Here is a 26118-nt window from a genome sequence, read left to right as displayed (position 1 = left end):
GATCAACACCTTTGCCTGGTACTTCATAGCTGGGCCTTGGGCCACCTCTTTGGCCTCAGTCCAGGGGCTGGAGCCTCAAACAGCAACCCAGGCACTTGCCTGGATGTGTCCCTTTCCTCTGCTCCCCTGCTGTGGAAACCTCCTGCCAGGTGTCCTCACCCCTTCCTCCGGCTTTTGCTGACAGTTATCTGGCTGGAATGCACACATTTGACAAGTACCCATCCTCCTCACTATTCAACACGTCTCACTCCTCCCAGCATCCTCAGTGCCCAGCCCCGGATGTCCATGGAATAAACTGTTTGCGAGATCCTAACCTCCACCCCTGCCTTCCTGTGGTCCATTCTCCACAGACGAAGAAATCAGTAAGTTTAAGAGGCAGATGAAGTCATCCTTCCGTTCTAAACTCCTAACCACCGCCTCTAGGCCATACCTGCCTGGGCCCCGCCCACCTTCCTCCTCGCCTCCCCTCCCAACACTCTCCCCTAGTTCACCTGGCTCCATTCTTTCCATTTCTCTAACACGTGCCAGGGTGATCCCAATTCCAGGCCCCTGCACTTGCTGCTCTTAGATCTTTCACTTTACAATCCAGGCCTCACATGCCCCTTCCTGGCCATGGGACCTAAAAATCAATGCCTTCTGCCCCACCCTGTCTTCACCCAGTTCATTCCCTTCTCATCCCTGCACCCTCTGCAACCGCTCGCCTTCGGGTTAACGTCGGCCTCCCCCACTAGTGCAAGGCCCGGAAGTCAGGCCAGGGGCGCTGCGGTGCAGGCCTGTACACCTGAGGTTCCGTCCGGCAATCGCGAGGACGGGCCATCGCACACACGCGGGGCCACACGAGGAGTGCGGGGCACCGAGGGGGCACGCGAGGGACGGCCTCAGCCGCGGGCAGCGGGGCTCCAGCCCCATCCCGGCCACTCCCCTCCGCGGGCGCTGCAGCCTCGGGGCAGCTCCGCCCCGAACGTGGGGGAGCGGCGAGCACGCCCCCCCGCGCCCCGCTCGGCGCCAGCTGGTTGGCGGCCGCCAGGGGCGGGGAGAGGTCGGGGACGCCGGGAGCCCTCCGGCCGCCGCCCGCACACCCGCTCCGGCTGCAGCATGTTGCGCGCCGCTGCGCTCGCCGCCACGGGCCTCGGGCCGCGCTGGGGCCGCCGCCTCCTGTCCGCCGCCACCCAGGCGGTGCCGGCCCCCATCCAGCAGCCCGAAGTCTTCTACAACCAGGTGAGGCCGCCCGGCCCGCCGGCGCGTGGTTCTCTCCCGGGGACGGAGCCCGGGTGGGAGCCCCAGGCCTCTCGGGGCCTCAGTTTACCCGGGTGCCCGCGGTTGGACTCGGCGCGCACCTTCCCCCCTGCACCGCCTCTGACAGCCCCTGTGGCAGAATCCGCCTGGGACCTGCGTCCCACCGCCTGCGCCGCCTGCGGAACGGCGCCTGCCCTCCGTGTCCCCATCCTCCCTCCGTGTCCCCATCCTCCCTCCCTCGGCCTTGGCTTTCAGGCCTCGGCCGCCGCCGCGTCTGCGTAGGGTCTTCGTCGTCACCCACTCGAAGGACGTTTTTGCAGGTCGCTCTTTGCAGGAACTTCTACGTCGTTTCCTTGGTCATTGTTGCCCCCTCCACTCCTGCTCTGGCCCCAGGGATTCCGGACGGAAACACCGGGGAGGGGGAGGGCTCTTCAGCGAAGGCTCACGACTCTGCTAAGGCGGAGGCCAAGGCCCTGGGCGCCCCGGCTGCTTTGGCGCTGGGAGTGGGGAAAGGCGGGGCCCCTGGTGCCGTTCCGGGTCGTGTCCGCCTCCCAAGAGCTGGCTTTCTTTGACCAAACCGAGGGGGGCCTTCCCCGGGTAACACCCGTTCCCACGGGCGATGCCTTGCTCACACAGGACTTGGTGATATTCTCTCTTGACCTGTGAGTTTGGGGAAAGTGCTGGAATTCGCAGAGAAGGGAGTCAGTTCCGAGAGTTCGTTTGTGTGTGCAGAGGTGGAGTTGCTGACCCTCTCCGAGCCCTGGTTTCTTCTGTGAAGTGGGAAGGGGGTTGTAGGCCATGCCTTCCGCCAGCACAGGGCCTCATCCACTCCTGATGGCACTGCCAGAAGTAGCAGCTTCCAGTTCCCTGCACAACCTTTTGTACTGGAACCATCCTAAGCATTTACTGTTTTGCTGTTTAATCCTTACAACAGCCTTTGGAGGTAGGTACTGTGGTTATCTCCATTTTACAGATGGAGAGACTGAGCTACTGAGAGGTTTAGTGCCTTGCCTCAAGGCTGAGGTCCGTGGCAGAGTTGGCGTTCACATCTAGATCCGGAAGAGGAAGCTCCTACCCAGACGTCCTATGGTGCTGTTGATGCACCTCTGGGGGGGGGGGGGGGGGGGGGCGGGGGGACGCTAAAGGGAGAGTCGGCCCCCAGGTGACTACTTTCAATAGCAACGTCAGGCCCAGAGTTCGGCTGCAAAGCTGCACACAGGTGATGGGTAGAGCCACATTCACTTGATGTTAGGGAATGTTTCCAGAGAATAAAAACAAAGTGTCCTTTGTATAACACAAGCCATAAGTGCTGCAGCTTTAATTCCCTCGGTGTAGGCTGTGTAAGAAGTTCATGCTTGAAAGACTTGACTATCAAAAGAGAGTTGCCCTAACCGGTTTGGCTCACTGGATAGAGCATCGGCCTGTGGACTCAAGGGTCCCGGACTCAAGGGTCCCGGGTTTGATTCCTGTCAAGGGCATGTACCTTGGTTGCGGGCACATCCCCAGTAGGGAGTGTGCAGGAGGCGGCTGATCCATGTTTCTCTCTCATCAATGTTTCTAACTCTCTATCCCTCCCTTCCTCTCTGTAAAAAAATCAATAAAATATATTTTTTAAAAAAAGATCAAGCAGAAATATCATGTCATGGAGGGAGAGGCTTCAGCACCCAGAACCTTTGTGGCCACATGGAGGTGAGAAAAAGGGGTACAAACATACACAGGTCTGGTATATAACTTGAGTCCTGTTCTCCAAATTTAGTCTGGGAATGTAAGTTGGGAATGTAAGTTGGGGGAGTGGAGTGAATTCTTCCTGAGGCTTTTTCCCCCCAAGTTGTTGTTTTTTTAGATCTCACCACAGGGTATTTTTTCCCATTTATGTCTAGAGAGAGTGGAAGGGAGGTAGGAGGGGGAGAGACACACACACTGATTGGTTGCCTTCTGCAAGCACCCCCACAAGGACTGGGAAACCTGCAACTGAGATATGTGCCCTTGACAGGGAATCGAACCCAAGACCCTTCGGTCCACAGACCTGAGCTCATAACCAGCCAGGGCACCTGTGGCTTTTTTCTATCAGATTTTTGGAGATCATAAAAGTAACACGTGCTCACTGTATAAAAATGCATAGAGTACTGTAAAACTTCCCCATACCCTAAGGCATTTCCTGTTAGCAAATAATTGGGGAATGACTTGCAGACATTTTCTCTGTATTTGTGTGTGTGTGTGTGTGTGTGTGTGTGTGTGTGTGAGAGAGAGAGAGAGCACCAGATTTTTTTTTCATAGATGAGATTGGAGCACTTTCTGTTCTGAAGCTGTCTCATTGAACAATGTATCTGCATTCTCTCTCACAGTGGGTACTTTCACATGTTCCTATTCTCCCCAAGGACTGCAGTCTCCCAGCATGTTGGCACTGCTCCTCTTAAAGCTCCTTGGGCTGTTTTTTTTTCTCATCTGAGGGTATGTTCCCCATTGATTTTTAGAGAGAGTGGAAGAGAGAAAGATAGAAACATTGATGTGAAACACATTGATTGGTTGCCTCCTGCATGTGCCCCAACCAGGGCCTGGGCCAGGGAGGAGTCTATAACGGAGGTAAAGTGCCCCTGACAGGAACTGAACCCGGGACCCTTTGATCCGCAGGCCCACAGTATTTATCCACTGAGCCAAACGGGTTAGGGCTTGTTTTCAGTGTTGAGTTATTGCAAACCTCGCTGGCAAGAATGCCAAGGCCTATTCCTAAACTTTTGAGCTTTTTACCAGGGGCTGTGGATACAAAGCTGACATTTCCCTGGGGGTTATCAGTTGCTTGACATTCAATCAGTTCTGGTGTCTAAAGTCTGGAGTCTCCCCAAAAGGAGATATTCTGACCTTTTATGAAGCTGTGAGGATGCAATGGCGTTGTCCTCGTACAGCCCTTAGCACCTGCCTGGCTCATGACTACTGGTCCTTCCACTTTTACCGCAGCCTTAAATAGCAGTGGGGATAACAAAGCTGTTAAGTTTTCAAGATAATATGATAAAACTCCATTTTATGCGGGTGCTGTTGGAGTTGTAATTTGTTTCCTGAATGAGGGTTTGGGGTGAATTAAATTTATGTCTCTATTCTTAGCCTCTTGACATCAACACTCAGGAACTAAAGAGAAAACTGACAAAAAGGGAATTAGGAAAGGATCTCTCTATGAACTTTCTGATGACAACAGTAATACATCCTCAGTGAAGCATGTGTGTCTTGAGGACATGTGTAGGTATCCCCCAATCCAGTCATTTTCCATCACTTATGATACATCAGGCCATGAGCCGAAGGCCTGTACCTACATTTTTATTTTGCATTCTACCACCAATTCTGTGAGCCAGGCGTCACTGCTGTCCCATCTTACAGATGAGAAAACCATCTCTAGCATGCACGCCCTTAGCCTCCTGCTGCCTCATGACCAGGCTTTATGGTCAGGAAAAGGCTGTAAATATTTAAGGGACAACGGAATGGACTGTTTGAAATTAGGAGGGAGGAGCTGTGCTCCTAGCACTGAGATTAGACTATTGACTGCTGCTCAGTAAATATTTACTGAGGGAAGGAATGATTGGTTACCATTTATGAAAGCATGTTTACACTTTGTGCTCTTGTAGCAGGGAATGGGAAACGAATATTTCACCCCTTTCCCAGCCCTCCTGCCCCTCCTGAGGGAGGAGAGTGAGTTACAAACTAGAAGTCTGCTGTTCCCTCCAGGGCCCTAGGCTAGCAGCTCTAGGTACACACCCAGAGGTCCCTCTGCCCTCCCTTCCCCCTCTGTTGCCCCCTGACCCTGAGGTCTGTTCCTCACTCCTGCCTGTTTGTTTCCACTTGTCACTTTGTGGGTTTGCTGGTTGACTGAGTCTTTCCTGCCCAGGATGGTAGCGCAGGAGGCAGGACTCGGCCGTTCACTCAGTGCCTGGCACTCAGTGCAACTTACTGACTGTGGAGGAGTGAATCCAACCTCTGTGAGTTTTGCCAACAGTCCAGATTCAAAGTGTCTAGAGTGGCTAGAGTGTCGCTCTGCTTCTAGAAACTAATGAGGAAGTGGGAGCTGGGAGGCCCCCTATCCCAGGGTGACCGAGTTACGCGGTTATGTAAGTCAAGCTTTGGGTTTCTGGCAGGAGGTTGCAATGTGTTTGGCGTGGACTCTGCCCTGGTGCTTATTCAAGAGAAATAACTGAAACTCCTCACTGGGAGCAGGACTTCCGCAGAGGCTCGGTTCCAGAACCTTCCTGCCCTGGTCCCTCCCCAGAGGAAGGGAAGTCCCCTGAAGGCCAGCTCCAGGAGAAGGGAAATGGGAACCCTACGCAGAAGGAAGATTCCAGGTTCCTGCAAACCCAGGATTATCTTATCAGTTTGGAGGGAGGATGATTGTTGACAATTCAACAACGGAGACTGAGCCAGCAAATTCAGGGCTTTGAGAGGCAGATAGGTGCCAGGGAGTGGTCTTTCCAGGTTTCGTAGTCGAAGATCGGGGACGGGTGAGGACAGTGGGAATTTAGCCAGACTGGTCCACCTCTCTGCTTCATCCTTCATGATCTTTGCAAAATAACAATCAGAACTTTTCTAGGACAAACTAATTTAGTATGCTGCTGTGCAGGACCAACACAGAACGATACAGACCTACCTGGCCCTTGCTCCTAGGAATCTCACACCCGAGACAGCCTCAGGATCTAGAGTAGTGTCTGTGCAGGGGCGAGACTCCACTATGAGCGGGGGCGGGGGGGGGGGGGAGGGGGGCTTAGCAACTTTACACCCCCTGTTGCATTTAATCCTCACTTTAGCCCCCAGATGTTGGCTCTACTCCTCCCATGAGACTCCCTCTCCTCCACACCCCCCAGGAGGAGGAGGCTGACTCTCAGGGCAGGTGTGCGGGTTCCACCAGGGCACAGCCGACCAAGCCCAACTTGAACTCCGGTCTACCTGGCTTCAGGCCTGAGCTCTTTCTGCCACACCTGTTTCCCCCACTGGAAACTACCCATCACCCACTTCCCAGCCCCCCTGCCCCTCCTTCGGGAAGAAAAAAGGTGTCATTTCTTTAAGATTAAATGATCAGCTAACCAATCTGAAACCACACAAACATATTTCCAAAGAATCTGACTGGTGTTTACCCACACTCTCCTGCCAAATGCCAAGAGCCTTTTGCTGTAGGTGCACAGCTGCGGATTCCCCCGTGATGGCGGGGCAGGGATTGCGCTGAAATACCAAATTTGAGCCTGGGAAAGTGACCTTTGGTCGGCCCTTTCCTGACTGGCTCCTTGCTGTCACCACCGTCGTCACAGCATTGCACTTCCTCCACGGGAGGCTTGATGCAAGCACTGGGAACTGTCACATGCCCTTTATGAGGGTTGCTATAGTGATTTCCAAAGGCTGGGGGTTGGGGGGGGGGGGTGTGTGTGCCTTGCCCCATGGGACACAAGTAGGAGGAAAAGTGCCTAGATTCATCCGGGTTCTAGTCTCGACCCCTGCTCTTGAGCACGGAGCTGGGCCAGCCCTCCCTGGGCCCTGCTGGCCCCGAAATCTCTGCCCTGGATTGAGCTCTGCCCTTGGCTTTGCTTGGTGCTCCTTTTTATCAGTCAGGCTCTAGTCAAATGCCCGCTCCTTAGAGGCCCTTCCCCGTCATCCCAGCTCAAGTTCTCCATCTCCCCCCACCCTCTAGAACCGTCCCTGGATCCAGTTTTTCTCCTTTGCACTCGCCCTGGCAGTCTGAGGTTGCCTTGTGTATTTGATTGCTTCTTTATTTTCTATGCCCAACAGAATGCCAGCTCCATGAGAAAGGTCCTCATGGGGTTTGGTTTCCAGTGTCCGCAGCCCTAGAACTGTGCTGGCTCATCGCCGGTGTTTACTAAATCTTTGCCGAGTGGACAAAGGAATAATCTGCCTCGATTCTCCACAATCCTGTGCACTAGTGTGTTAAAGGAAAGATGGTTGCAAATTCTTTGCAGCTTCTCCCAAGGAGAGGTGGGGCCTCCTCTTTTCCTTCCCCTTGAGTCTGGACTGAGCCTGTGACTCACTTTGATGAATGAAATTGGGTGTCAAAAATGAGGCCATGTGACTTCTGGAGCTAGATCTTATGAAACCTGTCAGCATCTGCCTGGGTCTCTTGGAACATTCTTTCTGGGCAAGCCAGCTGTCATGAGAGTCTGACTAGCCTAAGTCCACCATACGGTCAGGAAGCCCAAGCAGCCATGTGGTGCCAGATGCAAGTGAAGAAGCCATCTTGCACATCCAGCTCCAGGCACCCTCACTTTGCAACCACCTGAGCCCAATCAATGGACACAACTGTTAGATAATAAGTCAATTTAAGCCATCACATTTTGAGGTGATGTTACACAACTGATAAGGTAGGACGATAACTCTTCATTTTTTAGATCAGAGAAACCAAGACACTGAAAGATCCAATGACTTACCTGAGGTCAGTCGGCGGAGTGGGCTTTTAACCTCGTGGTCACATCATTGAATTAATTTATATGTTCCTCCTGATTTTTTGTTTAACATCAGTTTCGGGTTGAGAACTTGTCCTGAGAACTTTCTGCCTTCTCATTGTAGATCTTCATAAATAATGAGTGGCATGACGCTGTCAGCAAGAAGACGTTCCCCACCATCAATCCCTCCACTGGGGAAGTCATCTGTCAGGTAGCTGAAGGGGACAAGGTGAGAACTGGTGGCTTACCTCGGGGAAGGGGTGGGCAAGGGTAATTTAATTTTCTACTTAATATGTTCTTGTATGATGGGAGCTTTGCCGTGTGTGTATTGCTTTCAAAACTAAAAAATGGCAATTAAAATTTTTGAGTAAATGAATCAACAGAAACTCTTCCTTGCAGATAAAGGTGCTAGTATGCGAGTTCACTACCTATTGTTGTGGATTGTAGACATGGAATTGAACTTGAGAACATCTGCTCCAGTCTCTCCTTCCCAGAGCTAGATGGAAATCTTGTTGAGTAGAATTTGGGTTTCCTGAGATCTAGCTCTGGTGTTGGTAGTATGTCTTGTTTTCATTATATTATACTCATAGTAATTACATAGTAATAGTTAACTAAAATTTTTTATATTATACTTTTAATAAAAATATGTATTAATAGAAAAGGCATTACAAATAATTCAAGAATGCCTCCTTCCCTCTGCTTTAAAACAGTCTTCTACATTCATGATTAAGGCCTGCTGCCTTTGCTAAAAGCAAATGTGAATACTCTTCTGGGTTGTAGGGTAGTCTGACAGCAAATGTGATGAATAAGAACCGTGCTCCCTACTTCCTGAGATGCATCTCTCTTATCAAAAATGCTAGCTGGTTTAGCTGGGTTGATTTTACAGCTTCCCAAGGAGAGGGAAGCTGGTACACCTGCACTTGCTGGACACTGCCAATTGTCTGAGGGGGAATGTTAATTAAGTTCATGGAGCTTGCTTCCTTAGGAAGGGGGAACATGGTCAAATCCTCAGCACTGACCCCGGAGTGCCTTTCCCTCCAAAACTCACTGGGGGGTTTTGAAATAAAAATACAGAAATGGAAACGCCAGGGTCCTCATTCCCTCCGTGACTCCTGGGAAGGAGAGCCGGGAGCTCAGCAGGTGGAGCCCTTCGGAGCGGGGAAGGACTGTACAGGCATTGCTGTTGGGCAGTGGGGTGGGCAGTTTATGGAGGTGGCTGTTGCTCAGAAGGCCTGAGCTGCCTCGCTGGGTGTTTTCCAGGAAGATGTGGACAGGGCAGTTAAGGCCGCTCGGGCCGCCTTCCAGCTGGGCTCGCCCTGGCGCCGCATGGATGCCTCCAACAGGGGCCGGCTGCTGAACCGCCTGGCCGACCTGATTGAGCGGGACCGGACCTACCTGGCGGTGAGTTCTCAGCCCCCTTCCCTCTTATCCCACATGGCGAATGGGTTCAGAGCATCCCATAGACAACCAGGAAGGGGCCACAGTGCTGACAAGTAACTGGTCAGAATGGCAGAGGCTGGGTCCCTTTGGGATATGCCCTTGCACCAACCAAAGGAGTCTCTCTTTTGATGCAGTGGGTTTGGCTAAGCAAGGAGGAGACTAGGGGAGAGAGGAGAGCCATGTTGGGGAGCCTTCCCAGGAGAGAAACCCCCAGGGATGGACACATCTCCTGTGCATCCTTCTCCGTGACTGCCAGAGGCAGAAAAAGCCAGGAGGCAGTACCCCTTCCTCTCGCCTATCCATTCTGTACATAGCGGCCAGAGTGACCCTTCTAGAAGGCAAATTATGTCATGGAGCTCCACTCCGAGGCCTTCCATGGCATCCTGTATCCTTAGGATAAAGTCCTGTTTCCTCAACGTGGCCTGCAAGGCCCTGCCTGGTCTGGCTCCATCTCCTAACGCATGCTGGACCATGGCCCTCACACATAGCTCAGCTCACCTGCCTGCGCCCAACTTCTTGACTACCAAGCTGCTTTGAGCATCAGGGCCGTTGCACATGCTGTTCCCTCTGCCTGGAGTGTTCTTCCCTTCATCGCCATTTGTACCTCCCCCCTTTGCCCAGTCACCTCCTACATGTCCTTCAGGTTGGAGTTTCTCAGACTGGATTGGGCAGCCTGGCCTTCTTCTTCCTAGCACTCTTAACCCATGTGATTGATGATTCCTATCTTTCTTCACTGGCTCTTTGCTCTGGAAGCTCCTTGTTAGTCTCTGTATTCCCACCCTGGATCTGGCATAGAGCAAACTGAAAACAATGTGTTTGTGAAATGACTGACTGAGAAGTTGGTGCATCATTCTCCTCATCTCCCTGCTCATTCTCCCTGCCCTGCCTTTGGAGAGGGAGGGCCACTGGCCCAGAAATGCTGTGATATTCAGTGGCCCCAAGTGGCCACAGCCCTTCTCAGCCCATGCTGAGCATCTATGCTGCTTGTCACTTATTTGCTTTGTTTCATTCCTGTGCCAGTATGTCTGTGCTGATCTTGTTCTTTTTTTTAGGCTTTGGAGACCCTGGATAATGGCAAGCCCTATGTCATCTCCTACCTGGTGGATTTGGACATGGTCCTCAAATGTCTTCGGTAGGGCCTCAGGCTTCCTGGTCTTTGTCCTGGCCATGCCAAAGGGGAGGGAGTGCTGCTGGGGAGGTAGAAATAGGATAATGTAAACAGATCATGAGACTTGGAGAAATGTGTTCTACTGGACTCCATCTCAGGGGAAAATCCCTCAGTACCGAAATTATAATCCTATACTAGAGGCCCAGTGAATTTCGTGCACTGGTGGGGTCCCTAGTGGCTGCCGGCTGCTGGCCGGGGCCTCCCTCCCTTCCCCTGGTGGCCGCAGCTGGCCAGGGCCTCCTCCTTTCCCCCAGCTGACCCCACCCCCTGGTCGAACTCCCAGACGAATTCCAATAAATTTATTATATTTATATAATAAAAGCCTAATATGCAAATTGTCCCCTTGGGCAGTCGTTCAATCAGGAGACCGGGAGTACGACCACTTGCTATGATGTGCTGACCAACCAGGGGGTGGCGCAGAACATGGCAGGCATTGGCGATGCACTGCAACCTCTTGCTGGCTACCTGGGGGCAGGGGTGACGGGGATGGAGGTGCGGTGAGAATGCGGGGTATCCATGAGCCCTCCCCACACCTGCGCAGCTTCTTCCTGGTGAGCTGGGCCGCAGCCACCGGGACCGCAGGGGCCAGTCGGGCTCCCTGTGGGTTCACACAGGAGCCGGTCTGCGAGGCCGGCAGGGAGAGAGCGCGCTGCCCGCCCGGCTTCCGTGTGGTGCCGCTGGGCAGCCCGGAGGCCCATGCTGCACCCTGGCCTGTGGTGTCCGGCCACGCTCACTGTATCTCCACATGGGGACTCAGGGAGAGGGGGGTGTGTGAGGACCCGGGGGCCCAGGGCCCAGAGGTCTGCTGGGACCTGCCTTTCCACGCCAGACGCTTGCTCTTCGATTGCCAGCCAGGCCTAGGAACTGCACCTGTGTATGAATTTCGTGCACTGGGCCTCTAGTCTAGTCATAAATGTTTCTCAATTCTTGAGTCAGTTTTGGTAGTTTACGTTGTAGTTGGATTTGTCCATATCATCCAGGTCAGGGGTAGGGAATGTATAAGGCCTGCGAAACCATTTTGTCTGGCCCTGCCAAGGCATTAGCGTAAGTTAATTAAATATCTGACCAAATATAGCAGCCTAATGTTTAAGTTGATCATTTTGTATGGCCCTTGAATGATGTTCTAAATATCCAAATGGCCCTTGCAGAAAAAAGGTTTCTAGGTTGTCCAGTTTATTGGCTTCAATTGTTCATAGTATTCTCTAATAACCCTTTTTATCTCTGTGAGTTCGATCAGAATATCCTCACTTTCATTTCTGATTTTAGTTATTTATTTTTTCCTTTTTTCCTTAGTCTAGCTGAAAGTGTCAATTTTGTGAATGTTTTCAAAGAACCAACTTTTGACTTTGTCTATTGTTTTTTATTCTCCATTTCATCTATCTCTGCCCTAATTTTTATTTCCTTTGTGTTAGTTTGATCAAAAACATTTTAGTGACCAAGAAATAAAAGATGAGGAATGGGAGCTTTGTTAGAGCTCTTTGTCAGTCTGATCTGGACCACACAGGGCAAGGACTCTTTAAAAAAAAAAAAAAACAACTTTTTTTTTTTTGTATTTTATTGATTTCACAGAGGAAGAGAGAAACAATGGTGAGAATCATTGCTCAGCTGCCTCCTGCATGCTCCCTACTGGGACTGAGCCTGCAACCTGGGCATGTGCCCTGACTGGGAATTGAACTGTGATCTCCTGGTTCATGGGTTGACATTCAATTACTGAGCCACACCAGCTGGGCCAGTCAGAACTCTTAAAGCCCCTAGGCCTCACTCTGCCCACTCCTACCCCTAGCTTCTTTCTTTTCTCGACCACCACCAGACTCCTTCAGGCCAGTCTGCATGTTGGAATCTGACTGCCCACACGGGGACTTGCTTCTCTCTGTGATTCTAGCCAGACCAAGTGGCATTCTCAGTCTCTTAGAGATCACTGTGCAAGTAACAGCTGTTTCCCATGACCACATGGACTGAGGTGGAGAAGGAGAAGCAGCACCAGAAAAGTCGGGCTGGGCAACATAACAGGTTCTCAGCCAGGGCAGTTGTGTCACGGGGAGACAGTGGGCAGTGTCTGGTTGTCACAACTGGGTGGGAAGGGGTGCTGCTGGCATCTAGTGTGTAGAGGCCAGGGACGCTGCTAAACATCCTCCAAGGCACCAGATTTCCTGAAATAAAAGCAGACCTGAAAGCTCCCACCACAAAGAATCATCCAGCCCCACATGTCAACAGTGCCCACATCGAGACCCTTGACGCCCCAGAGCGAGCAGCCTGGCAAGTCTCGGGCAGCGCCCTCGCCTCCCTGGGTTGCAGCAGTGTGCCTCTGTGCTGATTAAGTAACTTCTGAGGCGTGCAAAACGTATAGTACAGACCTGGGAGGAAGAGAACAGCGACGCCTTAACCTGGATAGGTTGGCAACTCCCTGGCTAGTTTTCTCCCAGGGTCACAAACCCGTGCTCAAACCCTGGTCAACTTTGGTCTCAGGCTAACTGTCAGACACAGTCATTTCAGACATCTTTCTTTTACATTTTTTCTACTTCCCTGGAAACTTAACCATCACATGCTATGCACACATGCTGTTCTTTTCTCCCCTGATTTGCTGGATCACTTGTGCCCCTGTGTCTAGGTAATAAGCTTTGCGAGGCGTGGGGCCCAATTGATGACTTGTTTTTCTTTTTTCTTTTTTTAAATTTTTTTATTGCTTAAAGTATTACAAAGGGTATTACATATGTGTCCTTTTTTTCCCTGCCCTTGACAATCCCCTGGCCTCCCCTACCCCCCAGTGTCTTATGTCCATTGGTTATGCTTATATGCATGCATAGAAGTCCTTCGGTTGATCTCTTACCCCCCTCCCTCCTGCCCCCCAACCCTCCCCGGCCTTCCTGCTGCAGTTTGACAATCTGTTTGAGGCAGCTCTGCCTCTGTATCTATTATTGTTCAAAAGTTTATAATGGTCTCTATTATCCATGAATGTGTGAGATCATGTGGTATTTTTCCTTCATTGACTGGCTTATTTCACTTAGCATAATGCTCTCCAGTTCCATCCATGTCGTTGCAAATGGTAAGAGTTCCTTCTTTTTTACAGCAGCATAGTATTCCATCGTGTAGATGTACCACAGTTTTCTGATCCATTCATCTACTGATGGGCACTTAGGCTGTTTCCAGATCTTAGCTATGGTGAATTGTGCTGCTATGAACATATGGGTGCATATATCCTTTCTGATTGGTGTTTCTGTTTTCTTGGGATATATTCCTAGAAGTGGGATCACAGGGTCAAATGGGAGTTCCATGTTTTGTTTTTTGAGGAAACTCCATACTGTCTTCCATAGTGGCTGCACCAGTCTGCATTCCCACCAGCAGTGCACGAGTGTTCCTTTTTCTCCACATCCTCTCCAGTACTTGGATGACTTGTTTTTCTGGTGACTGCTCTGCATACAGGAAGTGCCAGCTGTTAGATGGGTTTGCACGTTTCTACCAGATCTGACCCACGGTTATCAGATGCTGGGCTGGTGCAGCAGTCAGTTTAATAAATCTGAATGCTTATTAAAAATACCCATTCCATGCCCGGCTGGTGTGGTTCAGCGGTTGACGGTTGACCTATGAACCAGGAGGTTACGGTTTGATTCCTGGTCAGGGCACATGCCTGGGCTGCTTGATCCTCACTGGGGGGCATGCAGGAAGCAGCCAATCAATGATTCTCTCTCATCATTGATGTTTCTGTCTCTTTCTTTCTGAAATCAATAAAAATACACTAAACAAACAAACAAACAAACCGATTCCTGGGCATCCACCCCAGAGAGCCAGCTTGAGAAAACGAAGTGTGCTCTTGGAATTTGGTGTTTTCTATGAGCATCCCAGGAGAACGTGGGAATCAGAGGTTAGCTCCCTGGAGTGGATTATTGTGACCTTAGCAGTTAAGTCGTTCTGGGAACAAGCCAAGAGCAAGGGCAATGATCAGAAACACCCAGGTAGACAGTTTGAGGTTTCTCTTTCTGCTGGGATATATAGGGGTTCCTGACAGTCACTGATTAAGTTTGGACTTTTTCTTTTAAAGTTATTATGCCGGCTGGGCCGATAAGTACCATGGGAAAACCATTCCCATCGATGGGGACTTCTTCAGTTACACCCGCCACGAGCCTGTGGGTGTGTGCGGGCAGATCATCCCGGTGAGTGTTAGCCTTATAATAAACCAGTGAAGTGTATCGGGAGCGCCCTGAGGTGTAGCAGTCTCCAGCAGGCTCGGGGGTGCAAATGTGGGCTCTGACAAAGCCAGCTTGGGTTCAGGGCCCTGCCCTGCCACTCATGAACTTTGTGACCTCGGGGTGAGTCACTGTCCCCCGTAAGCTTGAGTTTCCTTATCTGCAAAGTGGGAGGGAACACAGACCTGTCTTAGGGTGGAAGGGCAGGGAGGACTGAATACAACAGTTTAGCTTCGTACGAAGCAGCACTCAGGAAAGTGAGTCCCTATTTCACCCTGCCTCGGCCATCTGTCTTAAAGCTACGATTGAGTTGGGGGAGGGGGACAGAAGGGGTTCAGGGAGTCACTTTCTGTGGCCTGGGTCCGGGAGTGACTATTGTTTACTGCAGTGGAACTTCCCACTCCTGATGCAAGCGTGGAAACTGGGCCCTGCCTTGGCGACTGGGAACGTGGTTGTGATGAAGGTGGCTGAGCAGACGCCACTCACCGCCCTCTACGTGGCCAACTTGATAAAGGAGGTGTGTGGCTGTCCGTCTGGACCTCTGGGTGCTCTTCTACAAACTTTCTCTCCAGGAGTTCTGAGGAGGGTCCTGAGTCCAAAGTGAGGGGTGTTTGCAGAGCAGGGGCTAAGCACCCTGTCACCACACTTCAGCCAGAGGCCCCATCTTCCCTGTTTTCTACCTTGGGCTTCCTTGTAAGACTCCTTTGAATAATGAAATTGTTCCAAGTGAATACCATGGGGGGAGTGACAACAGCCACAGGGAACCCCGAGACACGTGCTTCTTGCTGTGCTGTTAGCATCCCGAGCGGCTCCCCATAAGACTCCTTCTGCTCACCTGTGTCCGGGTCCCGCTGCCGTGGCGTCTCTGGGAAGGGATGTGTGCTCCTCTGCCCAGGCTTTGGAGTGGGAGAATGATGCCGTGTCTCCTGGTTGTTTGCACTCAGGCTGGCTTCCCCCCCGGCGTGGTTAATATTATTCCTGGATTTGGTCCCACGGCTGGGGCTGCCATTGCCTCCCACAAGGATGTGGACAAAGTGGCCTTCACAGGCTCCACCGAGGTAAGGCGTCCCCAGGACCTCAAGCTTGCTGGGTGTTGGGTTCAAGTTCTCACTATCCCGAAAGGATGATGCATTCGAGATACATGTGTTCATTCAACAAGTAAGTACAGTGGTGGCTCTATGCCAAGCTGAGAATGTAGAGGTGAGGAGCACCCCGTCCTTGCCCAGTGTGCCGTGTGCAGGGGACCACACTGCACACATCGTGGGAGGGAGGCAGGGTAGTGGGTTTGAGCTCTGCTAGACATGGGTTGCCTGAGTGTGAATTCTGACTCCACGTTAACCAGCTGTGTGACCTTGAGTAAGATGCAGCTCCCACACTTTTTAAAAAAATATATTTTTATTGACCTCAGAGAGGAAGGGAGAGGGAGAGAGAGATAGAAACATCAATGATGAGAGAGAATCACTGATCGGCTGCCTCTTGCACGCCCCACACTGGGGACTGAGCCCGCACCCCTTCAGACCGCAGGCCGACGCTCTATACACTGAGCCAAACTGGCTAGGGCAGCTCCCACACTTCTAAATCAAGGAACAGAGTCGCTCCTACCTCTGAGGCCATTGTGAGGATTGAACTCAATGCACACAAAGCACTTAGCACAGTGCTTGGTATGTAGGTGGCGCTCAGTGTAAAAGCCACACAGCAATAACTCTGCTGTGTCATTACTATCACTGTCATCCTAAGAGCTCAGGGTGGGGCAGCGATGGTACGTGGATGGCCAGATTTGGCGACATTCTCCAGGTCTCTTATAATCTAGCTTCTCACTTGAGTTGTGGGTCCTCTGTTGTGTGTCTATGAGAGCATTTGGTTGTTTCTCCCCACACTGAGAGCTGGTCTCTGTTTCTGCTTCCCGGCAGGTTGGCCGCCTAATCCAGGTCGCTGCGGGGAACAGTAACCTCAAACGAGTGACCCTGGAGCTGGGGGGGAAGAGCCCCAACATCATCATGTCAGATGCTGATAGTAAGTTTGCAGGGTGAGGTTTGGCCATGAAGGGAGCCACTAGCTGCCATGCTGTGTTCCTTCCATCTGGCAGTCCTCGTCGTCCATCAAATCCATTTCTGGGCCAGGGCCTTGGGATGAAGGCCAGGCTCCTCAGCAGGCCCTCCAGCCAGCACGACCCAGCCTCTCCCGCTTCTCTCCTCTCTGCTCCCTGTAACCCAGCCAGCTGAGCTGCTAGTGCCCAGCCGTGCCCACGCTTTCTCAGACCAGACCACTCTTCTTCCATGACATCCTTTCTCCTGGTCCTACTGAGGAGCTCCCAGACCTGCCCTTCTCGAGGGAGCCTTCCCTGTCCGCCATAGGCTGGCTGGGCTGGTCCCCCAGCTGCCCCTGGTTCCGTCACCACTGTGATCATGTCTGTTTGCCACTTGGTCTCTACACACAGAAGGGAGAGATCTGGTCCTCCGTGTCCTGGCACATGGTCTGGCACCCAGCAGGCGCCATGCTGTCAGTGGCGTGAAAGGGTTGAGGAGGTCGGCAGCCACTGGGGCCAGGGTCGTCCTTCTCTCCTAAGGGTCGTCTGTCTGCCTCCCCAGTGGACTGGGCCGTGGAGCAGGCCCACTTCGCCCTGTTCTTCAACCAGGGCCAGTGCTGCTGTGCGGGCTCCCGGACCTTTGTGCAGGAGGATGTTTATGCTGAGTTTGTGGAGCGGAGCGTTGCCCGGGCCAAGTCTCGGGTGGTTGGGGACCCCTTTGACAGCCAGACTGAGCAGGGGCCGCAGGTAAGCCGCAGCCACAGGTGGGTCTGGGTGTCTGGAACCAGCATGGAGAAGTAGAAAGGGCCTCGGACTCAGAGTCAGGCAGGAATGGCTTAAAGTCTAGGCCAGCGATGGTGAACCTATGACACGCGTGTCAGAGGTGACACGCGAACTCATTTTTTTGGTTGCTTTTTCTTTGTTAAATGGCATTTAAATATATAAAATAAATATCAAAAATATACATCTTTGTTATACTATGGTTGCAAATATCAAAAAATTTCTATATGTGACACGGCACCAGAGTTAAGTTAGGGTTTTTCAAAATGCTGACACGCTGAGCTCAAAAGGTTCATCATCACTAGTCTAGGCTCTGCCATGTACCAGCTGTGTGTCCAAGAAGCCACATGCCCTCTCTGAGCTGCCATTCTCCCATCCTTAACACCTGCCCTTCATAATTCAAGGTGGCTGTGGAGTGGAAATTGATGAAAAGCACTTTGTAAATTACATATACATAGTAAGTACTAGCAGTGTCTGTGCAAAAGCAAATGCTTGCTTCCTAGACCTTGGCCACCTATGAAATGCATCTACCGGGACACACGGATCAGTTAACCATGGTTATTTCTGGAGAGTGGGGTCGTGGGTCATGACATGACAGGGGAGGGTCTTTACTTCACTTTATATTCTTCTGAGCTGTTTGATTAAATTTTTTTAACCAGGAGGCTATGTTCATTTTAATCAATAAAACTCTAGTCAATGATAATTATAAGAAAAAGAAAACAGCACCTCTCTACCATTTCCTCTGCATCCTGGTCCTTTTTCCAGCGTTGTCCTTAGACCCAACCTGCCCTGGGCTCACTCTCCACAGGGCCCTGCGCTGGCCTCCTCCAGCCACCCTCCTAGGGACAAGGAGTCTACAGGGTCTGGGACGCTCCCTGCTCCCGCATGGCCCTGAGCCTACTCCCAGGGCCCATGGGTGCCTCTCTGCAGGCTCCATCCTCCTGAGGGAGGTGTCTGTGCTGCAGGTGTTCACTCCCCAGGCACCAGGACGGCCAAGGAACCTTTTAAAAAAAATTAACAGACTATAAAAAAAACTACAGAAAAATGAGCAGAAACTATAGAGTTCCCATATACCCCTTAACTCCCCCTTCACCCCCCTAGTTTCCCGTTACTAATATCTTGCATTAGTGTGGCACATTTGTTATAATTGATGAGCCCATATTAATGCGTTATTATTAACTAAGTCTGTAGTGTACCTTAGGGTTCACCCTTGATGTTTCACATTCTGTGGTTTTGACAAATTATAAAGATGTGTCCACCATCACACTATCATACAGGACAGTTTCACTAAAAATCCCCCGTGCCCCTGCTCATCCCTTTCTCCCTCCCCCTAACTCTGGCAACCACTGATCTTTTTACTTCTCTACAGTGTTGTCTCTTCCAAAGAATGTCACGCAGTTGGAATCATACAGTATATTTTCTGTGGGCTTTCCCCCTCAGATTGGCTCCTTTTACTTAGCAATGTGCATCTAAGGGTCCTCCCTGTCTTTTCGTGACTTGATAGCTCATTCCTTTTAATGGCTGAATAATATTCCATCGAATGGATGTGTACCACATTTTGTTTATTCACTCATCTACTGATGGACCCTTGGGTGGTTTCTATTTTTTGGCTATTTGAATAGGGCTGCTAATGAATCTCAACATCTCTCTTTCTCTCGTTTTTCTTTGTGGTTTATGGATATTTAATTATCTAGTATTTATTATGTATATGTAATTTATAAAGTGCTTTCCAAATGTGTATACAAATTTAATAAAACAAATAATAGGGGGTGGGGGTATGTGCTGGGGGGACAGGAGCAGGCGGGGAGAGGTCAATGGGGGATAAAGGAGACATATGTAAAACTTTCATCAATAAAGAATTAAAAAAAAAAGCCATGGTACATTTACACACACACACACACACACACACACACACACAATTTAATAAAGTATTTAACATGTAAGATCCCCCTCCCCCTTGTTCCCTTTCATGTCTATTCTCCATAGGTAACCACACTCACACAGAGTTAGGTTTCTATATGTTTTAACAAAAATAGGATTATGTAATATGTATTGTTCTACAAGCTTTCTCCCCTCTTTACAAAATATCTTAGGCTCTCTTTCTATGTCAGTCAGTTCACAGATCTATTATTAATGTCAACACAATATATGGATGTACCTGAGTTATATTAACCTGCCCCTCTACTAATGTATACTTAGAATTATTTCTGTTTTTTGCTTTTACACAGTGCTCCCCAGTGAATGTCCTTGTTTAGGTCCCTTTGTCATATGTAGAATGAATTCCTAGAAGTTTAAATAGTTGGGTCAAAGGGAATGAGCATTTAATTTTTGGCTGATATTAATAAACTACTTGCCAAAAGAGCTATGCCAGCTTATAGTCCTCCTTTTTAAAGATTGAGATATAAGTGACATAGAACATATTTATTAGTTCTAATAATGTATGATTATTAGTGTGTTTGGCGTATCTTTGCCATCAACGTATTTTCTCACTATTTTAAATTTTTAGTAATTTCATAGTTGAAAAATAAAACCAGAGGGTTTGCTGTGCAGTTCTTTGAGGGCCAATGAGGTTGTTTGAACTGTTTTCTTATATTTATTGGCCCTTTGTATTTCCCCTGAGCCTTGCTTATTCATTTCGCAGTTGTCTCCTTGTCAGTGTAGTTCTAATCCTGAAGCTAGGCGAGGTGTGGCTCCAGCATCTCTAACTCCGGGCTCCTTCTCCTGCAGGTGGATGAAACTCAGTTTAAGAAGATCCTTGGCTACATCAACTCTGGGAAGAAGGAGGGGGCGAAGCTGCTGTGTGGTGGAGGGGCGGCTGCTGATCGCGGCTACTTCATCCAGCCCACTGTGTTCGGAGATGTGCAAGATGGCATGACCATCGCAAAGGAGGAGGTTAGCACGGGGCCAGAGCTCTGGGGAATGTTCTTAGAAGGGGATAATTCAGTCTAACATCTTGGCACTGTGACCAACAGCTGGCTTTGGCCAAATCCTGGCTCTGTTCCTAGGACAGGTTATTTACAATTCACATCCGATCTCGTCACTCTCTTCTCAGGGCCACTGATGACGTTTTGACCACGTACAGTTTCCCCAGTGCTTTCCCCTGAGAGGGCTGAGCGCGGCTGCACCCGACAGCAGCAAGCACACTTAGCTCCCGCATCTTGGTTTCTAAATCCCATTCTTCACACAAAGGAACCAGGATTCCTTGAAGAAATGGCTAATTCCAGGGAAAGTACAAGATAAACCTGGAATGTCCTGAGAGCAGAGGCTATATTTTGTTCAGTTGTTTCTTCAGCATCTAGTGTGTGCCTTGCTGAGGGATTGACTTAAATTTTAGACATTAAGTCTGTGTAACATGCCAGTAATGCAAACATTGCAGAATTGTTTAGAAATAGTATACATATGTCAAGCACGTGGCACATGGAAGGTAACTGACCCCATTAACTTCCTTCCTTTTGGGTTTCAGTCAGCTTGGGAGCTGTTGTCTCTGGGACTATTAGGGTGCCTCTGGGGACTGGGAAAGCTGGATAGCAGGTGGTTCCATGTCTCCCACGCCCTCCCACTCTGCTCTCTCACCACAGATCTTTGGGCCAGTGATGCAGATCCTGAAGTTTAAGACCATAGAGGAAGTCGTTGGGAGAGCAAACAATTCCATGTATGGGCTGGCTGCAGCTGTCTTCACAAAGGACTTGGACAAAGCCAATTATCTGTCCCAAGCGCTCCAGGCTGGCACTGTGTGGTAAGAGCCTCCCAGGCAGGGGTCCCCAAAGCCAGGGTCTTCCAGAACCCAGTGCTTACATCCCAGAATTTGGGGTACTGGGCTCAGTTGCTCTGGGCTCAGGGAGTGTGTGGTACAGCAGACAGATGGAGCTTCCCTGCCCCTCTCCAGGAGACTCAACTTCCCTCCAGTCCACATGCTCGTGCAGTTCTGCTTGGGCAGCAGATGCATGACCGGGGGCTCCTTACCAGACTGTAACAAGGGTGGGGGACCAGAGCTAAGGGCCCTTCACAGGATCTTAAAAGTTTAGCATCTCCCCCACACTCATTAGGATGGCTACAATTTCAAAATCCAGAAAATACCAAGTGTTGTGAGGATGTGGAGAAATTGAAACCCTTGCACATTGCTGGTGGGAATGTAAAATGTTACAGGCACTATGGAAAACAGTCTGACAATTCCTCGATAAGTTAAACAGAATTACCATAGGACCCAGCAATTCCACTCCAATGTATATACCCAAGAGAAGTAGAAATACACATCCACACAGAAAAGTGTACCCAAATGTTCATAGCAGATTATTCACAATAACCAAAAGGTGGAAACGGCTTAAAAGTCCATCAGCTGATGAATAGGTAAACATAATGTGGTTTGTCCCTGCAGTGGAATATTATTTGGCCACAGACAGGAAAGAAGTGTTGACACATGCTACAACATAGATGAATCGTTAAAACATGAAACTAAATGAAAGAAGCCAGACACAAAAGGCCACATCCTATATAATAAAAACCTAACTGCAAATCGACCGAACAGCAGAATGACTGGTTGCTATGATGTGCACTGACCACCAGGGGGCAGATGCTCCATGCAGGAGCCAGGCTCACAGCTAGGAGTGCAGCAGTGGTGGCAGGAGCCTCTCCTGCCTCCACTGCAGGCAGGCAGTAAGGAGCGAGGGGGTCCCGGACTGCGAGAGCCCCGGACTAGGAGAGGGCACAGGCTGGGCTGAGGTCCCCCTCGCCCCCCATTGCATGAATTTTGTGCACCGGGCCTCTACTACTATGTGATTGCACTTATAGGGAATGTCCAGAATAGGCAAATCCATAGAGTCAGAAAGTAGATTAGTGGCTTCCAGGGGTTGGGAGGGGGGATGAGGAGTGACTGCTTATAGGGTACAGGGTTTCTTTTTGGGGTGATAGAAATATTCTGGGATTACTTAGTGGTGATGGTTTGGACACCACTGTACATATGCTATAAAACACTGAATTGGACCCCTTAAAATGGTGAGTTTTAAATTCAATTAAAGTTTTAAAAATTGCAAAAAAAAAAAAAAGCTTAGCATCTAATTAGCAAAAATGGATTAATAAAATGAGATGGTGTCACGTGGTGTTCCCTGTTATACTGACATCCATCTGTGACCACGTCATGAAGGATGAAGATGGTGTATGGCTTTATGTCATGTAGCTTGCTTTCAACTCCTATGTGGCTGGTTATTACTATTCTTCTTCCCATTCATTTTTCCTCAGTAAAATTTTAGAGCAACAAAGGAGGTCTGAGGGGTATGACACATATCCCCGAAAAGTTATTTCTGAAATCTTTTTTCAACTTATAGGATCAACTGCTATGATGTGTTTGGGGCCCAGTCACCGTTCGGCGGCTACAAGATGTCTGGGAATGGCCGGGAGCTGGGAGAGTATGGCCTGAAGGCATACACTGAAGTGAAAACCGTGAGTATGGGCACCTTCTCAGCCCTCTCCATCACGACAGACCATCAGTAGTATTTATTACTAATTTCTTGTTTTTAGCTAGAGAAGCTACTACTACTCTTCCTATAGTCTTAAAAAAAAAAAGGGAGAGAGAAACATCAGTGATGAAAGAGAATCATTGATTGGCCGCCTCCTGCATGCCCCCCACTAGGGATCAACCCCAAAACTTGGGCATGTGCTTTTTAAAACAAATTTATTATTATTTGGGGGGGGGGGGGGCGCATGTGCTTTTGTAGAAAGAAGCGGCAGCACTTGATTCATCAGCCAGCACTCATACTGTGCCAGGCACTGTGCTTAGTGCTTGTGATAAACAGTCCTGTATTTTGAATTTGGAACTCAAGTGATGATACTAACAAAAATAGGGATTTTTCAGGATAGGAGTCAAGTTTGCAGGGAGGACCAACGAGAAAAAAATCTTCTTTTAAACTCATTTTTACTAAGTGCTTATGTTGTGCCAGAGTCTATGCTAGACTTTCTTAGGTACGTCACCTCGTTTAGTGCTCACAGCAACCTCATGAAGTAGATACTGTTATTAGCCCATTTTACGGATGAGAAAACAAGGCATGTAGAGATGAAGTACTTGCCCAGTAGGGGGTAAGGTTGGGCTGAAACCCCAAAGCCATCTGAATTTGGAATCTTCCCATTTAACACACTGAGACACCTGCAAGCTTCAGCACATTGTTTTTTCCCCCTTTGATTCTTTTGGGGAAAAATATGGATCTAGGTTAGGGTCTCAATCTTGGCACTGTTATATTTGGGGCTGGATAACTTAATTCTTTGTTGTGGGGCGGACCTGTGCAGTGTAGGATTGTTAGGCAACATCCCTGACTTCTACCTTCTAGATCAGGGGTGGGGAACCTTTTTTCTGCCAAAGGCCATTTGGACATTCATAACATCATTTAATACAATTCACTTAATATAAATTTCTGTTGCTATGAAAAAAGCTCCTAGATTTACTGAATTTCGAGTTCCACCTGTGGTTGCCTTGGCAGAGTCAGACCAAATGATTTTGCGGGCCTTATACCATGGCTCCTCCCCTCTCCCCTCCCCGCCCCATCTAGATACTAGTAGGAATTCCCCCTCCCCGCTCCCATGACAATCACAGATGCCTGGGTTAAGGAAGGCAGAGTGCGATCTCGTACAGAACACAGCCCTAGTGGCTCCTGGGTTTGGCCACATGGTCGTTCAGATGTTAGAAGGAAGGACACCCTGCCTTCTGAAGATGCCTACGGGTCAGCATGGAGATGTAACAGCTTCTCTGCATCCCCTTACAGGTCACAGTCAAAGTTCCTCAGAAGAACTCATAAGAACCACACTGGCTTCCTTACTTATCCAGTGACTGGGCGTTCCATGGAATCAACAACAAAAACAAGAAAAGTGACCCTACACCCTAAGTCTCAAGAGAGAAATTCTCCCACACAATCTCTTGGATCAACAAAGGCCCAGAATTTGAATTCCTTTTGGGTGGGGGTGGGGTGAAGAGGTGATAGTTTTTCAGAAGTAGCCGGGAATGTCTCATCCCATCTGTCTGACACACTTTTGTAACTTGCCTTTAAGGGGGAAGGAACGCCTTTGTTCACAGCTGTACTAACACAGGCCACAGCTAGCACCTCGTTTTGTATTCTGGGCTAAAACTCATTAAAAACAATGCTACTCTTCACTTTTCGGGCGACTCTTCCTCGGTCTCAGTAACCCAAGGAAATGCTGCCACACAGGTATGTGTCCCTGTGTTGGCCTGTCCCCCTGGGCAGGCTCCGTGCTAGGCACTAAGGATGACACCTACACAAGACTCCCAGCCCCTGCTCTCAGCGAGGTGGAGTAAACCAGGAAAGAGACACTTCACTCTGAGCTGGTTCTCTGTGCTTTAGGTTGAAAAGCATGATCGGATCAAAGGAGACAGAGTCTTGCTGGACCCATTTCACAAGATTGATTTGGAAAGCAGATGTCAGTGTACTCATTTTAAGGGAGGGCTGTATTTCCTTTCGAATCTTCCATCCAGAACACTGCCTTTCTTCAGTCAAGGGATCTGGCAAAATTTGTATTGTGAGTAAATTAGGAATCACAAGATTCCTTGGTGAGCAATGGAATCAGAGCAAAATGAGTGGAATCGCAGTAGTAGTTTGTGAAGTTAGTGATCACCTTTGGATCACAGAGTCCTTTAAGAATTTGAGGAAAAGTTTGCTCCTCAAGAAAAATAACATCTGTAATTTTTGCAGACAGTGTCAGCAAAGTAATGAAGCTCATTGGTTGACCCCGGCCTTCCATCACTCAAGCTAAGCCACATCTTGATAAATGATCCCAGTCCACTAAAGAATAATTTGACTTATTTGAATAGCATGTCACACTTTTTGTCATATGTGCATATACCTATACTATTATTTACTTTCTTTACTTAAATCAACTCATTCGGATAAAATTAAAAAAAAAAAACCACCTTATTGTCATATATAAAAAATAGCATTTAACTGCAATCAATAGAAGGCATTATATAAATGATGAAAACAAAACCATGTTACTAAATTTAAAATGAGATACAAATAAGCCTTATCATTTAGATTATACATGCATATGCAAATAAATGCAATTATTCTACAACTATTCATACCTGAAATAAGTGTGTTTCAGGGAGGAAACCAGGATTTTATTGACAACAGCAGGCTAGTTCAGTTCATGTTGCTTCTCAATGAATGGGGTTAAAACCAAACCCATATTCTAGCTCTGATGATGACTAACAACAACATAGCAAAGGGTAAAACTTTGAACTCCCTGTTCTCTTGTCCTGCTCTGTGGCCTCCTCCCAGGCTTGGGTGGCCCACGCCTTGCAAGCTGGAGTGTACGGCGGCACCAGGGACAGACTGGTCAGCTGAAATGGCTGTCCCTGCCCTCATGGCACTTGCAGTCTTTCAGTATATTCTACAGGCTAAAGAAAAGGCCTCTTTACTTGAGAGTTAGGGTGATGCCTGCCCCATGACTAACCTTACCACCAAATTAATGCAAAATCTCATGATGTTGGGTGAGATTACTTCTGGGAAGGTTTTTTTTTTTTTTTTTTTTTAAAATACAAATAGTGTATCATTTAAGAATATTTTAGCTGTGTTAGAAAACTAAATTTAAACCAGTGTAAAAAAAAAAAAAAGATGGCTCCCATATTTCAAAATCCTGGGATCTTGGTTTTGGCCATGGCTTGGTTCAGAGGTTCAACAAGTTTCCATCTGTTGGTTCTACCTCTGTCATGTGGGCTTCATTTTCAGGCCATACCCATCCATTTTGTTTCTGGCGGGTCTAGATCCTTAGAAGAGCCAACTGCCCTTAAGAGCTCCAGTCTCACGCCCCGTCAGGCTCAAGTCCACTGGCTGGAGAAAGCTCCTTTTTGCTGGCTCAGGCAAA

General features: G+C 49.2%; 2 protein-coding genes across 2 annotated transcripts in view; one reads left to right on the top strand and one right to left on the bottom strand.

Moving 5' to 3' along the window:
* The window catches only part of BRAP (BRCA1 associated protein), a 79629-nt gene extending 71732 nt beyond the window's left edge, over positions 1–7897 (bottom strand). Inside the window, exon 1 of the mRNA XM_070400226.1 lies at positions 7647–7897. The gene's annotated coding sequence lies outside the window, so the exon portion shown is untranslated. The remainder of the gene's footprint in view (positions 1–7646) is intronic.
* Positions 1041–24391, top strand: ALDH2 (aldehyde dehydrogenase 2 family member). Its single transcript, XM_070400227.1, has 13 exons — positions 1041–1218; positions 7786–7890; positions 8922–9062; positions 10154–10233; positions 14306–14417; positions 14839–14967; positions 15395–15508; positions 16361–16463; positions 17039–17223; positions 19984–20148; positions 20835–20992; positions 22578–22692; positions 24006–24391. The coding sequence occupies exons 1-13, from the start codon at positions 1096–1098 to the stop codon at positions 24036–24038; spliced, it is 1563 nt and encodes a 520-aa protein (XP_070256328.1). The 5' UTR covers positions 1041–1095; the 3' UTR covers positions 24039–24391.
* The last annotated feature ends 1727 nt before the right edge of the window (positions 24392–26118 follow it).

This window comes from Myotis yumanensis, unplaced genomic scaffold (genome assembly GCF_028538775.1).
Source record: "Myotis yumanensis isolate MYYU_CA2020_CCGP unplaced genomic scaffold, mMyoYum1.0.hap1 SCAF_19, whole genome shotgun sequence".
NCBI lineage: Eukaryota > Metazoa > Chordata > Mammalia > Chiroptera > Vespertilionidae > Myotis > Myotis yumanensis.
The sequence above is the reverse complement of the archived record's forward strand: the minus strand, read 5'-3'. Positions and strand labels throughout refer to the sequence as shown.